General features: G+C 47.3%; 1 protein-coding gene across 1 annotated transcript; it reads left to right on the top strand.

The window, feature by feature from the left end:
- The first annotated feature begins 7992 nt into the window (after window positions 1–7992).
- On the top strand, window positions 7993–17163 carry SKP1 (S-phase kinase associated protein 1). Its single transcript, XM_080627188.1, has 7 exons — window positions 7993–8140; window positions 10654–10750; window positions 13167–13240; window positions 14360–14503; window positions 15031–15171; window positions 15898–15959; window positions 16514–17163. The coding sequence occupies exons 2-6, from the start codon at window positions 10654–10656 to the stop codon at window positions 15931–15933; spliced, it is 492 nt and encodes a 163-aa protein (XP_080483314.1). The 5' UTR covers window positions 7993–8140; the 3' UTR covers window positions 15934–15959; window positions 16514–17163.
- Window positions 17164–17451: the final 288 nt, after the last annotated feature.

Here is a 17451-nt window from a genome sequence, read left to right as displayed (position 1 = left end):
GACTGTGCCCTATTTTCTGTGTTCCCTGTCACTCCAGTGGGCATGATTTCTCCTGCTCTGCTTGGGAGCAGTCTGTTTGCTCAGGTTCAATACACAAATGTGAGCAGTTGTTCGTAAAGTCAATGGAAAAGGTAGAAAGTCACCCCAGGTTTTGTGCTTCCCCCCCTCACCGGTGGCTGGGACTGGCCATCAGAAGATTTCAATGAGGATATCAGGTTGTCAACAGTAAGTTGTTCTGATGGGGATTGGTCACCAGCAGCGCTGAGCAGCTAAAAGCACATTTGGAAGATTCAAGAGGAGAAAGAAAACTTCAAACATAAATCATTGCTGTCTGATTTAGTGGTTCACCTGAGCCAAACCTCCTTCACTACAGCCTGTGATGATGCTGGCTGCACGGGATGAGCGTAATGAGGATTTGTACTTGTTCTGGAAATAGCGGTCATGTTCCTCCTTCACTCCAAGGACTGGTGAATCCATGAGGTGAAATAAGAGTACCTGGAATTCCCATTCTGTGGTAGTTCAGTGTTTTTTGAAGTGGGGTAGTTAAACCTTGTGAAACCCCTGTTGGGGGTTAAATTGTTGAGGGCATTCCGTGAATGAAACTAAAACATCCTCTTCTGTTTCTCAGAATTTGGATAGAGTCAGTAGAATCCTGTTGGACAGATGAAGGAGGGGTTTGAGCTTTCCATGCTGTGTTTTACTGAAGTCACACTTGCTGTCCTGTCATTTAGCTGTTCACCTGAATTTGTGTATCAGATTGAAGTGCCCTTCACTTGTAGAGGCCTGTCCTTCTGAGCTAAGGGGATGTTGGGTCACAATCAAGACACAATTGCACACCTACACAGGGAAACATTCAGTAACTCTGGGTTTGAAAGGAAAAATCAGACTGATTTGAAGTGCACAGACTTGCCTTCATGTTCTCTCTACCCCTCTCTCCTGCCTGTTCTACGCACTGATGGACAGACAGTGCTGTGTGTGTAATGTCCCTTTCCTCCAAGGTAAAGCACCGCACGTGTTTGCCACCTCGTCCTCGTGGCACATGGTTTCCAGCTGCTGACATTTGCATCCCTGTCCCTGCCTGGGCTGCTTGGGCAGTGTCACCCAGTTTAGATCTCCCGATAATACCCCGGGAGGATACTTGATGCAGACAGAGCTGGTTACCTCGCTCCTTCCTGTGTGTCTGGATGATAACAGAATAAATCCTGCCTTGGGGAGAAGGTGGTGAGTGGATGGATTGCTAATGAGAGCCTGGACATTTCATCTGCCTTTCCTTCAGTCTGGTTAGTACCAAAGTCCATCTGGAAATATGAGGAGAGGGAGCTCTGAGGTTTGCTGGTACCTGTCGGTCCCTGCTTCCGTGTTCTGTTCTTACAGTTGTGAACTCTGACATCATGAAGTAATTGTGTCTTTGCTTTGGCAACTTAGAAATTCCACCTGAATCTTAAAGGTAAAGGATATCCTTATGTACAATACAAACCAAAAGCTGTTATGCAAAGGGTAGGTTTATTTGGGCTTTTTCCCATAGTTCAGTAAACACATTCCTCTGTCTGTCCCCTTTCACCCCTTCATCTTTGTTCCCTTAGTAATGCTGGAGCACAGTTCCTGCTATGGAGGGAGCTGTGACCTAAGGGGCAGAAGGAGAAATGCTCTTGTTCATCAGAAAGAGTGGCCTGTGAGAAGAGGCAAGTGTGAACAGCTCAGGTTTTTAATCTCAAGTTAAATACTGCTCCAGATTCAGTCCATGGCAGGTGATGGTGAAAGTTCCATTGTCACCACTTCCTCTCAAGATACATTTTATGGGGTTTTGGACAGGTGAAAGTGAAGTTTTACACAAGAGAAACAGCTTTTTAGCAATCCATGGTTTATATGAGCTTAGATGTTGGAGCAGTGGGTTCTAAAGTCCTGCAGAATATGTAGGGTGCCTTCTGCGTGCTACACTGAGTATGAGTTCTCTGCAAGCTCCAGGAGGAGGTTGGAAATGGGTAAAGTGTTAAGCAAAAATGCCACTGGACTGTGTGGAAATCTTGCAGTCCCCAGGAATACACTGGAACAGCCCTGCAGAGCAAGCACCTCATGAGTCAGCTTCTGTGGTTTGCTAAGAAGTTATTTCAGTGCTCTAATTCATTTGGCTCTGCTGCTTTTGGATGAGAATAAAGGCAAGCTGCTCTCTTGAGCAAGGGATCAGAGTTCTTTGGCATTCATACAGGGAAAAAAAGGGCTGAAACAACGCTTTTGGTTTTAAATTAAGCAGTGCTGCATGTTTTAGCCTTTTAAAACCTGTGCTGTGGCTTAAAAGCTTTGTTCTTTAAGATGGGTTGAACTACAGCTCCCAATCTCTTAATTACTCTATGGTGAACAGAACTGCTTTGGATGAAGATTAAACTGATGGCTGCTGGTGTGTAAATAACTAACAGAACCTAAATATTACATGTACGCAATTAACTCATGTATAGAGCCAGGTTGGACATATCAGCTTTCAGAATAGGAGGGCAGTGGGAAGGCTGCAGAATCTCGTCTTGGAAGCTTTCTGGACCAGGCAAGGAAAAGCCACATCTGGGCTAATGCTGGTGCTGCTTGAGGGGCACCATGGTCAAAAGTGTACTCTTTAAACTGATAAATGCATGTTCGATTGGGCTGGAAGGCTTCAGCCTGGCTCCCAACTGCCTTTGTTTATCAGGAGGTGGAAAACCTACCCCCTGCCACCCTACCTCATCATAAAACCTGCTGTGAAAACCCCTCTTTAGCATAGCAGATGATGCAGGAGTGGTCAGTGGCCACTGTCCTCTTCTGCCTCCTTACCTGATGAAGAAAAGAGGGCCCTGGCAGAGTCTGTCTCAGAGGATCCTGCAGTGCTCATTCCATGCTTGACCCACTTTGCAGGCAGCTTCCCTCCTTTTTCCCTGCCACGTTTGTCCTCAGGGAAGACGAACATGGCTTGCTGCTGCTCCTGCAGGGACCTGTGCTGCCGCTCCCTGGAGCCTGTTCTTCCTTCCACCTCCCAAAGAAAGGCTGATGATGGGTGCTCTGTTGTGTCTGGCCATCAGTGTATCTTGCTTTAGTTCAGCCATCTCAAAACTGTTCCCTTTTCCCTGCAATCTCTTTTAGAAATGCTTTGAACTAGCCCGACTTCTGAAACACATTGTATTTATTCCCATAGACTTTGAAACCTTAAAGCAACTCCTCTTTATCATCTGCAGCATCAGAAACAGCACAGAATCTGATTTTCGGACTTTGAACAGCTCCAAGGTGAAAGACCCGAGGTCGTGCAACCCTTCCAAGCTGACCTAGTTCACTCAGCCAAGTGTGAGGCTATGCACAGTTTTAATCTCTGCTGCTTAAAGCCGTTCTTAAGCCCGTTTAAAACAGATCTAACTCTTGTCAATCAGTGCAGGGAGCTCACGCGAGCGCTCCCCTCTCCCTGCCCCGGTGTCTCCCGTCCCGCGGAGGGAGCCCCGGCGCCACCGCGTGGCTGCGTCCCGGTGTGTGGCCGGCGGAGCTGCTCTGCTGCCCGCAAGGTTCGGGTACCCACCGTCCAACTGCGCGGCCTCAGCAGGCAGCATCTTCACATCGACCACTGGATTGAGTGTGATTCCTCCCCACCAGCCGGGTTCAGAAGGATCCCAGTGCACACCTGGAACAGAAACGAGCCTGTTTAGGAGCGTGGAGGTGGAGTGAGGTCAGGAAATAGATGCTGCAAATACACTCGAAGTAGGTGTGTTTCTATTTTTAATCTTTTTCTTTCTCCCCCTGTCTTTTATCTTCTAAACTATCTTGAATCCCTGTAGTTATGTAAGGGGAATATGAGTGGTGGTAGAGGAAGAAAGAAGTTGACAAAGGAAAGAAACCCAGCTGGTGTCTGCTGGACAGGATTTGGTGGCTGAGTGCTGGCAATCTGTTGGTGTCAACTGGACTCTCACCCAAGTGATGGGCTCTGTCTCGTGTGGCTGGGGTGCAGCGTGGAGGAGAAGTGACGCCTGCTCAAGGATGCTGCTCAAGGCAAGGTCTGAGGAAGTGGAAATGCCAGAATTGGCCTTTCCCAGAGCAACAGAACAAGCATTTTCCTCTGCTGCTACTGCGCCATTGCAAGGTTGCTTTGAGCAGCAGCAGCAGCAGCCCAGGCTGGTGAGCTCAGCAATATCTTTGTACCCTCTCTCACATGAATAACTGTGATGTTTTCTGGGTTTACACTCACCCAGGCAGCTCCGTTTGGGTTTTAACTTGCTGTGGCTGCTTGATTGAAAAAATATCCCTCATCTTTTGTATTCCTGAAATAAACAGGAGGAATTTTGCAGCCCTCATCCTCCCCTGTGTATAGCTGAGGTTCTTGCTCAGATCTGATGGCTGCAGCTCACTGCAGGACCGTCGGGTCTAGCCCTGACCAGTCCCTATCCCTGTGGCTCAGAGAATCCAGGCTCAGCTCTCAGCAGCTTCCTAACATGTTAGTGGAGCAGAGCTGAGCCCTTTCAAGCCTGATGGTTCTCATTAGGCTTTGACATTCCCTTGTTGTGCTTGTGGCGGTGAAAAATACTCGGTGTTCTCTCCATGGTCTCTAAATCACCCCCAGCAGCTGAATCCCACCCCAAACCAGTTCCTGTGTGAAAGGGGAGACTGAGAGGTGTTCTGAGGGGTGGGGGCACAGTGATTTTTGCCCAAGAGCCAGCAAGAGAATCTAAGGCTGGGGAGCAGATGCAGTGCTGTGCCCTGGAGGCCACTCCTGCATGTTCCATGTGCTTACATCCCCTTCCCCCTGCAGCTGTGTCACTGTTGTGCCCGGGGATGCTGCTGTATGTAGGTCAGAGCTCTTCTGGAGCTCATAAGCATTAAATCAAGCTTGCTCTGATCTCGGCTGCTCCAATCTTTCCAGGTATTTGCTTTAGTGTTAAGCTTCCCCCTTCCTCCTCTGGGTTTTTGGTGGTGAAAGGTCTTTCATTACAATTTCTCAGTGGCTGATACATGGTGTGATTCTGTTTATGGCTCAGGGTGGCAATGCTCAGGTTTAGGATTATTTATACTGTGTGCAACAATGGAAATTGGGCCACCCATGTTTTGCAAAACCCTGTTCTTTGCCTTGCAGCCCTAGTGAAGGCTGGGTCTGTTGTGTTGCTAATACTGACTTACTCACAGGACCTTGGCTATCAGCGCTGCAGCAGCTGCTTTCCCCAGCAGATAACAGAAAGCATCTGGGCCAGATGGGGAGATTCATTGTATGATATGTAGGGCACAGTGGGAGGTGGCTATCCTGTGATTACAGCGTATCTCTGACGCCCGGCTGCCATGGGTTTGGGGTGCGGGGTGGTTTTGCTTTAACTTTACCAGGCTTTTAATTCAACAGCTAAATTCAAAGTCCATTGTGGACTGATTTTTCTCCTTTAGAAAGCTGTTGTATAAAACCTATCAGTAGCATCACTTGGAATCCCATAATTACTCCTGGAACTTCGCTTTCTGCCTGCTCCTACATTATATTACATTTGTGGTCTAATAAAATCCGCCACCCCCTTTGCTGAGCCTGATTTGCAGACAGAGAGCTTGTGCTCACAGATCATGAGCCACATCAGAAACCACAGGGAAAAGGGATTTAGGATTTGCAGATGGTTTCCACAGACCACCTTCTGTCACTGTCTGATCCTCCGGATCAAGGACTTCGAATATAAATCACAATAAAAAAGAACATTTAAGGGAAATCAAGGTAGTGTCGTTTCTCTTTGTAGTGCGGTGAGTGTGGTTCTCAGCCCCGGAGTACGAGACGGAGTGACTGAGACAGAATGAGGTAAATGTGATGATAGTACAATCAAAGGGCCGCACTGGGCATAGTTTGGAGGCTTCACGCATTTATATGTGTAATATAAATTAAACCCATGATAACCAGGTCCTAACAAATGGTGCACAAGCAGCTTATCTGGTTAGTGTACCAGGATCTTTGAGGAACCTCTGTTAGCATCAGTCTGCTGTATAAGCATCACCAGACATCTTCAGATGCTCCCTCAGCTGAAGTGGGTGTTCCCAAAGCTCCCAGTAAATCAGGCTGGAAGGGACCACACTGAATTGAAATCCACCTTCCAAGTCAGACCAGGTTGCTCAGAGTCACCCTCAAGCCTGTGGTACCTAATGAGCTGCTTGGCATCCCAAAGCCTGTCCAACGAGATTCCCAGGTCAGGCAGTCATTGGAATTTATCCAGAAACCTGCTGTATGACCTGACCTGGAAGAGCCTTATTGTCCCCTGAGCTCTAAGAGGTTCTTCCTGGCTGAGACTCTGTGTTTGAGTCTTGCGCCTCTGCACAAAGTCACCCCTATTTAATTGGAATACTTGGGATATTTGTGGTCTCACTGGTTATGTCACTCAGGAGAAGACTAAGGAAAGAAGGAATACTTCTGTGAGGGGGCTGCTGCCCTGGGCTGTGGGCTCTGGAATGAGCAAAACAAGCTCCTGACCTGAGAATTTCCAAAGTTCAGGAAAATTCTTGATGCCAGAAGGTCAGTTTCTGCTTCCGGGTATGACTGTCATCTGCTCAATGAAGTGTGTGGTGCACTGCCTGGGACCCCGAAGGAAGGGAAAGCTGTGACTTACACTGCACTTGGGCTCTGCAGTGCAATGCTGCTGCAGGCACCAGTCTGCTTACAGGCAGTGTGGCTACACCTGCACTAAAGTGCTGTGAAAACATGCTTCAGTTCTGAACCCATTTTTAATTAGGATTTGAAGTAAATTGTCACAATCACGAGCTGCCCCTGTGTAAGTGTCTTAACTGCTTACGAACCATGTTGCTATGGACAGCTGATGGAAAAGGGGCCTCAACTGCAATCTGGAACAAGTGGGGTGTTTGACAGCACAGCCCCAGACACCTCACGGTCACTTTGGTGGCCTCACATCCCAGTCTGCGTTCTCCCTGAGCAAACACCTTCAGATCATAGACCCATAGAATGGTTTGTGTTGAAGGGACCTTAAAGCTCCTCCAGTTCCAACCCCTGCCACGGGCAGGGACCCCTTCCACTGGAGCAGCTTGCTCCAAGCCCCTGTGTCCAACCTGGCCTTGAACACTGCCAGGGATGGGGCAGCCACAGCTTCTCTGGGCACCCTGTGCCAGCGCCTCAGCACCCTCACAGGGAAGAGCTTCCTTATACCTAACCTAAATATCCTATTTTCTGGAATCCCAGTGCCTGTCCCTGTCCCTCACACACTCTTGGCCTGTCAGATGTTACCTGCACTGGGGTACACCACTCGGGTGCATTGGTTGTGCCACCACAGCACTGCCTTGGCTGCTAGCTGTCTCTTCTAGCCGGCGGCTCCTCACACAGCTGGTGCCTGCAGAGTCATCAATGGGCTCCAGCCTAAAGCTCCTGGTGGGATCCGGGGTGGATGTTCAGTGATGGCTCCTCAGACCTAAATCCGTTCCTGTCACTATGAACTGGCCTGAGCTGTGGCTGATGCGTTTCCACTCGACGGGAGCAACCCCTTGTTGTTGCAGCCATGTGAAATGAGCCACTGTTCCACTGCAGCTCCTGCTTCAGGCCCGGCTGTCTCCTGAGGGGGCACGGGCCGGCCCACAGACACCACCGGTACCCGTCGCCATCGCGGGTGGTTTCCAAGGGGACGCCGCGCTCCCCATGAAGATCAGCGGCACCGGGCCGCCCCCAGCGCCCTTCCCCGACCCGGGGCTCTCCTCTCCGGCCCGGTCCCCGCTCCCTTCGCCGCAACCCCGGGCCAAACCCGCGCCGTCCCTCAGAGGCCCGCGGAGAGGGGGGGGGGGGGGGGGGGGCGCCGCAGCCGTTGGTCCGCGCGCGGCGCCCCCGCCCATTGTTGTGGCTCCCGGCGCGGCCTCGCCGCTGCCTGCAAGACCCCGCGGCGGCGGCCGCGTCCCCGCCCCTCGCCCCGGCTCCGCTCCGCCGCTGCTCCCCCCGCGGAGCGCGGTGCGGCTCCGGCTTGTCACGGCCAGCGGCGCTTTGAGCGGCGTTGGGAGCGAGAGCAGCGGGGGTTTCGCTCAGGCGTTCGCCGCGGGCAGCCCGGCCGTTGCGAGGCAGCGAGGGGCGGGTCCTTCTCCTTCCCCCCCCCGCCGCTCCGCTCCCCGCCGTATAAAGCCGCCGCCGCAGTTGGGCCCCGAGCGCCGCCAGGTCCAGCCGCGCGGAGCTGAACGCCGCCGCCTCACGGTGAGGCCTTGGGCTTGGGGAGGGGTCACAGGGGCAGCGATGGGCGCCTGAGGTGGCGGCAGGGGCCGGTCTGCGGGGCCCGCTCGGTGGGGAAGCAGGCCCAGGCCTGGTGCGGGCGGAGCTGCCGGTGGTGGTCGGGGGGGGCGGGCCGAGGCCCGAGCCCTGGGTGGGCAGCGCGGGGCTGGAGCGGCTGCGGGCCCCGTAGGGGAGGTGCAGGGGGGGTGGCTGTGGGGTCTGGTAAATAACGCCGAGTCGCTGCCCCCGGTCAGGCCGCTCCGCACCCGCGGGGCCTGGCCTTGCTCCGCCCACCCCGGGTCCCTGCTCGGAGCTCTCAGGTGTGAGGTGTTAGAGGCAGTGGCACGGAGGGGAAAGGAGCCGGTGTCCATGCGCAGTAGCACTGGGAGGCACGGGGTTGCCTGCTTGAGAGGGCTGAGCTCTGCGTTTCAGGCTTCTATATGCAAATGACCGTTGTAATTCAGGTTTGCCTTTTGCCTGGCTCCCAACCTGTTTTGCTCTGTCGGATGGAGCTTTAGGCCTGCTTTGCTTAGTCACCCGGTTGTGGTGCTGTCTGAGGCCTGCCTGTTGCCACAGCTGTAGTGCAGTCTGCTTAAAAATTACTTATTGTATTTCTTCCTTCTAGGAGACAGAGCTCTGTGGTATGAAACCAATGACATTTGGATGAAATCCTCATTTGTTATGTGATAAGGCGTTAGATTAACTTCATTCTATCTCATCCAGACTCTTAACAGTAACCTAAAGGTCTGGATAAAAGTGGTTTGGGGTGATAGAATGGTTTCGATGCAAATGTTCTTGCAGGGGTTGGATTCGTTGAGGCAGCAGCATCACTGTCGCGCTGGCTCCATTGTGCAGCATTATGTAACCGTAGACACGAGCACCCGAAGGCTGGCATATGAGGCTGGGTTTGCTCTTGAGTGCTTGCAGGCAGTCGCTGCAAGAATGAATGCAGTACGTCTGGAATGTGTGCCTGGATCACCATCATTCCAACTACCAGCTCAGCACTGTCTGTTTTAATCCAAATCTTATGTTTGGGGCTATATCTATATTTGTATCTTTGGAACATTTGTGAGCGTGTTCCTCCAGAACACCCATCTCAATTAGAGGTAGTGCTATCATATAGGGTTACATTACTGTGTAAACATTAACTAGCTGCTCACTCTGCCAAATGGGAATGAAAGCAGTGAGGACTTCAAGCTGGTGTGAGCTGCTTAATAATGCGCTTTGGCTGGACTCCACGGCCTGGGTTTGTTGCAGTGCTGTCAGGCTTGGCTGTATTGATGACCTGCAGGAGGCATTCAGGAAGGGATAATGTAGATTTGCTGAAAGTGGTCCAGCTAATTCGGTTTGGGTGGCTCAAGTACTACTGTGAGGAACTTGTGTGCATAGCTCTTAGGTTTGAAATGAATGTGTAATTCCTTGTCCCTAAAGCCTTGCAGGACAAGTTACCTGCCTTAGAGCTCTTCAAGCAGGTAACTCAAGGAACATGAATCTGTTGCAATGGTTTGCTGCTAACAGATACTTTGGTGAGGAACTTGCAACACATCCTGCTCCTTTGTTGAGAACCACTTTATAAAGTGCTCCTGGCCAGGCACTTTTGTCTTTCCAAGTTCCTTGGTTCAAGTGCAATGATAACATAGACAAACGTCATGTGTAGCTTCAGGCAGAAGTTGTAGCCTCCTACCTGCTGTATCAAGTGTGTTGGTTCTGGATTGGAGTTGTTAAATATCTGGGAAGATGTGTTCTTGTAGAGCTTGCTTATTTTTTGTTGGTGACACCTCTGAAGCTGCTTCTATTTATTGCAGATCTTAATAGTTTGTTTGAGAAACTTTAAAATGAACAGTCATCTTAGGCTTTCCTAATGCTAACAAAGTGCTGAGTTAACTTCCTACTCTGTAAGAGTAGTACTGAGTGCTGAAAGCCTTCCTTGTAGTGATGTATTGCTTTTTAATCTCTTCAGAAAGCCACATGCTTTTCTGCAGGGAAGCCTTTGATCCTGAGTAACCTGCTCTTTGTGTTTAGAGGAGGGAGGCTGGACTGGGCTCTGAGGGGGCTCTTTCCAGCCTCAGTTTTGTCGTTCTGCTCCAGAGGCTATTGTTTGAAACCTGCTTTTGAGGTCTGGCTTCATTTGAGTACTCAAAGTGAGGAGCAGTTGTTTGGCTTTGAGGGCAGGTAGTGTTTTGGAGTTGTTGTTGAAAGTAAAGTCAAGAGAAAGATTGCTCTGGTGTTTCACTATAAAAATAAGCAGTAATAACTTAATTTGTGTATTCCGAAGTTTGTGTTTAGCTTCCTACAGTCCTTGTTTCTTAAGCATGAGGATTAGTGAATTTAGGCCTGTTGATTCAAGCAGTGAATAACTTGAGTGATTTAAGTGGCATTGGCCTATCTGCTGTGGGTAAGAAGCAATATAAATAGTAAAGGTAATGCCTGTCTTTGGGTTGGCTAAACTTGTAACATCTGCTGGATATAGTGTGGAAATAACTGTCCTTCTCTTGTAGATGCCTTCAATTAAACTGCAGAGTTCAGATGGAGAAATCTTTGAAGTTGATGTTGAAATTGCAAAGCAGTCTGTAACTATAAAGACTATGCTGGAAGGTAAGAGCATGAACCCTTGAGGATCACTGCCTTGTGCAGAGGTAGCAGTGTATGCAGGGAAGCCTCTTGGACAGGAGCTGTGACCAAAGGAGATAAACTGGTGCTGACCTGAAAAAGGATTCCCAGGCCTATGAGGCGGCTTCTGCCTTACGTCAGAACAGCCCAAACAATTGCTGTCATAGCTGAAACTGTGTTTTGGGTGGATGTGCTCTCACATAAAGCTTAAAGTTTCAGTCCTCTTGTTAAGAAGTGCTTAGAAGGAGGCTTGTAAAAGGTGAGCACCCCACTGCCTTGCTTACAGCCTGCTTCACTGTTGTAAGAGTTAAGCAAACAGAGCATCTAATAATATTAAAACCCAAGATGATTTAATCACACAAACCAGTCATGCAATGTAAATATCTCTTAAATGGGGTGGGAGATCATAAAGCAATGCACCGAAGAGCTAAAATGAAACCTATATTGTGAGCTTATGGCTGCAATTAAATTATTTGGGCTAAATGCTCAGTTCTGATCTCCTGCTGACATAAACTTGAAACAAAGGAGCTTGTGGGGGGGAGGGGAAGTCTGCCAGATGGCTGGGATACAGAGCAAGCTGTGTCTAATCCCTCCATGCAAATCCTCATTGTCTCCTGGTGGCTTTCCCAGTTTTTGGGTGTATTCATGAATTAACTTTGGGGAAAAAAACCTTTTCTGTAGATGCAGTTAAAATTGTGTTCTTGGGTATAAATATTTGGCTGGCTGTGACATTTACACATAAGAACAATAAGAATGAGGCTGAAATACTCCCAAGTATTGAACACTTTGATTCTGTTAATAAGATGCTGTAGAACACGACCAGCAACATGAGCAGGAAGCGTTGCTGTCGGTGGAATACATTAGGGAGCACAATGCTTCTCAGCTTTCTCATGCAGAAGCTGTGTCACTGCTGGTGTTTAGTGACACTTGGTGCTGACTAAAAGGAGGTTACACATGGTAAGTGGTGTTAGGCACCATAAACTAGCTTCTTGCTACTCTGAGTGAGAACCAGTCTCCTTGTACAGGTGAAGTGCATCTGCAGTACAGCTGGTTAAGCATCAGTTAATAGTTGTTTTGTTGGGTGCTGCAGCTTGAAGGGGAAGAGCTAAAAGGTGAGGTTGTGTTGAGCATCCTGGGACCACCAGTCAGGTAGGAATTTTTGGGTAACCGATAAAACTGCTGACTTGGGGGCGATGGGGACAAGTTGAGCAGAGTTGACTAAATCTGAGATACTGCTTGAATTATTTCCCCATATCAGCGATTTTGGATTGGTCACTTCTTACACTGGTACCTGCCACCACATTCAGAGTGTGGTTGAAGTATGTGTTAACTGGTGATGTACACAGTATTTTAGTTTCTGAATCTGTGAAGTTATTCCAAGCAAGAAGTAGGACTAATTAATATCTCATTAATAACAGGAGTTGACTTGCCTGAATGCAGAAGTAGATGCTATTGTAACTGCACAGATTTGATCAGTGAGGATGGTGTGACAGTCATTTGTGCTTAAAAATTAAGCTCCTTGGTGATGTAGAATTGTCTTCTCTGCATATAATGAATGAAGATCTGCAGTTACTCAATTACATAAAGTAATACCAATTAATATGCCACTAATTGCAAGATGTTAATCTTTGATGGCTAGGGTGTCATCCAACTGTTAGCATCTGTGTAATCAGAAAGGCATAGTCTCTAATCAAAGCTGGTTAATGTGGTGTTTGTGCTGTGTATCAAGGCCAAAGTTTAATTATGTTTTAATCTCAATTTTTACTTTGATTCCTTAATTATATCAAGGGGACAAAGTGACAAACTTTATCCAGCTGTGTCTAGAGCAGGCTGAGAAGCTTTTAAACCAAGGAGTATCAGGAGTGTGCTTTGGCAATGCTTTTTTTGGTTGAATGGTTGTGCTGCTGCCTCAGCACGTGAACTTCTTCAGCTGGTAAGAAGCAGTGCAGGTGCTTCACAGGCTGGATAACTGGCTACTCTTGTAGAGGACAAAACACTGACTCTTACCACAGTAGATCTGAATCGTTATTTCATAATAAATGGAATGGGAGATCTCAGCTGGAACACTCTGGTTTAACTTGTGGGTTGAGCTGTTGAAAGTGGTAAATATACACAAGTATTTGTCTGATTATTCCACATATCCTATTCCCACAACACTGACCTAGCAAGTTGGGCTCTAACAAGTAACTGACTGCTTAACTGATGGCTTGTTGGTGCTCTCATTTGATGAGGCAGCCTTGTTGGTTACTTAGTCTCAACTGGGTGTAACCTAGTACATATAATGCAGCTGTGGCTCCACAGAGCCTCACTGGAGGCCTGGATGGAAAACTGGTGAACTGGCCCAGTTCAGAGAAGGGTAAATGGTTTTGTCTGCCAGTTGCTTAGTCATCTCTGTTTTCAGATTTGGGGATGGATGATGAAGGTGATGATGACCCAGTCCCTCTTCCAAATGTTAATGCAGCTATCTTGAAAAAGGTAAGATGTTGAAAGTGGTTGTGCTTATGGCAGTGATGAAATGTGGAATTCATGTTGGAGCTGGGTATTTTGAGCTATTGTATTAAAGCCACTTTCCATGTGTTACAAGCTGAATTGATTAGGGGTGCATGAACACGGGCATCTGGGGGAGCTGAGAACTGGGGTGAGGCTGGCAGGCAGGTAATGGTAAGAGACCTATGGGATGACCACCTGAAACAGCAGCCGGAGGCCAGATAGGATTCCAAAGGTGTGGAAGTGGTGCTGGACATCTGTGCACACCAGTATTGCATGGGATTAAAGCACGGATTTTAAGTGGTTTCTGTGAACTGAGGTGGTTCTGCAGGATCCAAATGTTAGGAGAAACTGTGCGGCGGTCACAGTGCTTGAGACATCATGCACTTGATGGTATGAAATGCAGTAACAGACCATGATTATTGTTGGGGCAGGTGAGAAAAGAGAAGTACGTTGTTGTCTCCTAAGATACTTTTTGCTCTGAAGTAGAAAGTGTTGTGTTAAAATAAGCACTGGACTGTTTGGGTGTAAATATGGGGTTAGGAATTATTTCCTAGTGAACACACACATAAATAACTTCAAACTTGTCAAGTCTCTCGGGTGGGCAGAATGGAACAGGATTTTACTTGCAGTAGATCCCTGCTCCTTCTTACTGTCTGGGTGATGAGACTGAGATTGCATCTTCCCAAGTTACTAAAGCAAAAAGGCAAACTTTTGCCATGTGAACCTGTCCTGCTGGTGGCTGCTACCAGCTCTGCTCTTCCCCTGTGTAGTATCCTGCTTAATAAAAACTGCTTCTACAAACAGATTAAAGACTGAGGTTTAGGTTTCCTTTGCACAGTCCTGTGTGTGTTAGCACGGGGTCAAGTAGCACCAGCAGCTGGCTTATAAGATCGTAAGTACTAGTATTTCAGAAGGCTGTTGTACTCCAGGGCTGGGGATCAGTTCTTTTGAAATGAAAATACTGGGTATTGGGGTGTGTTTACCCAGGATTCTAACATTAATCCAGAGGAAAAGGTGTATTTCTTCTGAAATGAAGTTAAGTTCTAGTTGAGGCCTAATGGGAGAACGATTTGGCTGAAACTTTCCTATCGAACCCATGATTAGGTGATTCAGTGGTGCACCCACCACAAGGATGATCCACCTCCTCCTGAGGATGATGAGAACAAAGAGAAGCGAACAGATGACATCCCTGTGTGGGATCAAGAGTTTCTGAAAGTAGACCAAGGAACGCTGTTTGAACTTATCCTGGTAAGTGCTCAGGGTGTGTGAGGCTGTGCCTGTGAGTGCTCCACTTACAAGTAAAGTATTTGTGCTCTGGAATGACTTCTTTGACCTTTCTGAATCTGGGGCCCTGGAGCTGTCTTTATTCTTGGGGCTCCTGTGTCTTAGTTGAGGGCTTCCTACTAGAAATGGAGTTCTGGAGGTGTGCATACAGATTGAAATCTGGCTTTCACCTTGTGTGGTACCATGAGGCAGCAGTGCTTATCTTGGCTAGTTCATAGTACTTCAGCACTAAAGATCTTGGGTGTTTGCAGGCTTCAGAAAGCTCTGTAAAAGGAGGAGTAAAGGGAGGTGTCTTTGGTACAAATGACTTCCCTTTCTGTTTGGCAAGCAAGTTCTAGGTCCTGTTACTTCAAGGTGAAGCTTCTCAAAGTGGGGGTGATCTGTTTGCAGTTGAGCATTGCACAATTCCAGTGATAGCATAACTTGGGTAGCACATCTGCAGAGGGCAGAGGATTGATATGGAGGCTTTAAATGTGGAAACTCTTCTACAGGCTGCAAATTACCTGGACATCAAAGGCTTGCTTGATGTCACGTGCAAGACAGTTGCAAACATGATCAAGGGGAAGACTCCAGAAGAAATTCGCAAGACATTCAACATCAAGAATGACTTCACTGAGGAGGAAGAAGCACAGGTACTTGACTTGGGTTTTGCTATAGTTCAGCTGGCTTGCTATGCTGAATTATTGTGTGGGGCTTTAGAATTTCATGTGTGATGCAACTGTGACCTGGTAACAATAAATGTAAATGCATCAGCCCCTCATAACTGGGTTGCTACTAGTGGGCAACCTTTTGGTGTCTACAGGGCCTGCAGTCCATCAGCTGAAACAGTCCAAGTGTATTGATGTCCTAGCTCAAATGCGAGGAAGCATCACGGTTGTTCATGGCAGGCTTAGTTTGCTGTTAGTAAGAATGTTGAAGCTGTATTGTTTATGTGGCTAGAAAGGTAAGATGTTTAGATCCTTAAGTAATGAACTCATTGGTCTTGAACACCGAACTGACTGCAAAATGGCAGAGCTGGGAGAGAGCAGAACGAGATGCCTTCTTTAAATACAAAGTCAGTGAATTCTGAGGTCAGGTTTGTCTTCAGAGCTCTCGTGAAACAAGCAGTTCAGTCTTAAGCTAGTCTGTTTGCTTTGCTTGGTGGAAAAAACAATTCAGCCTAGAGCAAGGCATGAGGAACACATTTCTTGGCTTATATTGACACAGAGGTCAGTTTGGAAGACTGAATCTCGAATCACAAACCTGCATGAAAAGTTAAAGCTGCTTCTGAGTTTATGCCTTCCTGCAGTGAGGAACCCAGGGATGTACAACTCCCTTTAAGTTAACTGCAAATACTAACAGTGAAACTGCTCTTCCAGGTACGCAAAGAGAACCAGTGGTGTGAAGAGAAGTGAAGTATTGTGCCTGACACTCGAACACTGTAAGGATTGTTCCAAATACTAGTTGCACTGCTCTGTTCATAATTGTTAATATTAGACAAATGCAGCAGCAAATGAAGTTGTGTTAGCAGGATGTTGTTCCCTCTGCATGTGTAGTGGTTTTTTTGAGTACAAATTTAAATCTCCTCAGTTTTTACTAGTGTAATTGGATGTCTTTTTACTTTACTCTGCAATGAATAAAACTGAACCAAGTGTGGATTCTATATGGGAAGTAGCACTTCAGGTTATCATTTTCATTACACTTTGAAACTGTTCAGGTCCAATGCTAAGGATTGACTCCATTGTAAATAAACCCACCTGTGGCTTCTTCCTCAAGAACAAGACACTTGCATTTACAGGGTATTGATAGCTTCAGCAAGAAAGGCTAACTAGCATGTGTCTTGGGGAAAGCAGGTGAAGTAAAAGCTACTGGATTCCTTACAGAACCATTGTGGGCAGAATTAGTGTTTAAACTTAAAGTGATGGAACTTCTGAGATGGTTCTTGTCCTGCATACAGAAAAGAGAAACTATTTGACCACTTTCTTGTCCTGTTAGTCTGGCCTTAGAGACTAGTGAAAGGTGTGATCTCGAACGAAGCAAGCTCTCCCGACAGTGAAATCTGAATCCTTCAACCATGTCTTGAAGACCTGCCTCTAGCTGGTAGCAGATGAGAAGTGTGTTGCTTTAGGCACAGGATTGGTGTGTTTTTATATGTTCCTGTTAAAAGTGGAATCCTGATTTGACCAAAAATGACTGACATTACCAAAGTTACTATTATTGACCTGTGCATGTCAGTAGTGACTGGGTTTTAGGCAATTTTAAACAGCCCTTGTGATGTAGCTCTTTAAAACATGGTTTCATGTGTCCATATGAAATCTTATGCCTCTCATTGCGATACCTTTGGCTTGTAGAGACTTTAATTATTGCATACAGAGCTAATGCAATATCAGCTTAACTTGGACAAAGCCACTTGCAACTAGTTAAACAGTAACTGGTTTCCTGATTTGTATTTCTTTTGTTTTTTTACAGTTCCCTTATAGGGAGTAGGGATGGTTGTGTGGTAGATCTTTGAGGTGTGCTCTTAGCTTGTATTGCATTCCATTCTCTGTATAAACCTTAGAGTAGGATGAACCTTAATAAACATACTTATCTCACTTTAAATATCAGTGTTCCACTTCTGGATTAATAAAGGGCTTTTAAACTTTTGTTTGCAAATGGTTCTAGTTATTTGGAACTAGACAGCCGGTCGCTTGCTACTGGGTGTATGTACAACCAGGAGCACTGAGGCGGTGGTTAACTGAAGTAAAGCAGATGTAAAGGTTTGGTTTAATGACTGATGTAGGCCACCAGTCAGACACAGTGGGTGACTTCTCAGATGAAGTTGGAAACTAAACAGTAAGCAATGCAGATGGGAGGTATTGTGATGCTTTACCAGCTTTTAGGTGATCTTTGTAGCCATTAATGAAAGGATTTGTAACTTGCTCCAAAGCAGT

The sequence above is a fragment of the Psittacula echo genome (genome assembly GCF_963264785.1).
Source record: "Psittacula echo genome assembly, chromosome: 11".
Classification (NCBI taxonomy): Eukaryota; Metazoa; Chordata; class Aves; order Psittaciformes; family Psittacidae; genus Psittacula; species Psittacula echo.
The sequence above is the reverse complement of the archived record's forward strand: the minus strand, read 5'-3'. Positions and strand labels throughout refer to the sequence as shown.

Coding starts and splice junctions, on each gene's coding strand:
- SKP1 (XM_080627188.1), top strand. CDS start 10,654: ATGCCTTCAATTAAACTGCAGAGTTCAGATGGAGAAATCTTTGAAGTT. Junction 10,751..13,166: donor TATAAAGACTATGCTGGAAG/GTAAGAGCATGA, acceptor CTCTGTTTTCAG/ATTTGGGGATGGATGATGAA. Junction 14,504..15,030: donor CGCTGTTTGAACTTATCCTG/GTAAGTGCTCAG, acceptor ACTCTTCTACAG/GCTGCAAATTACCTGGACAT.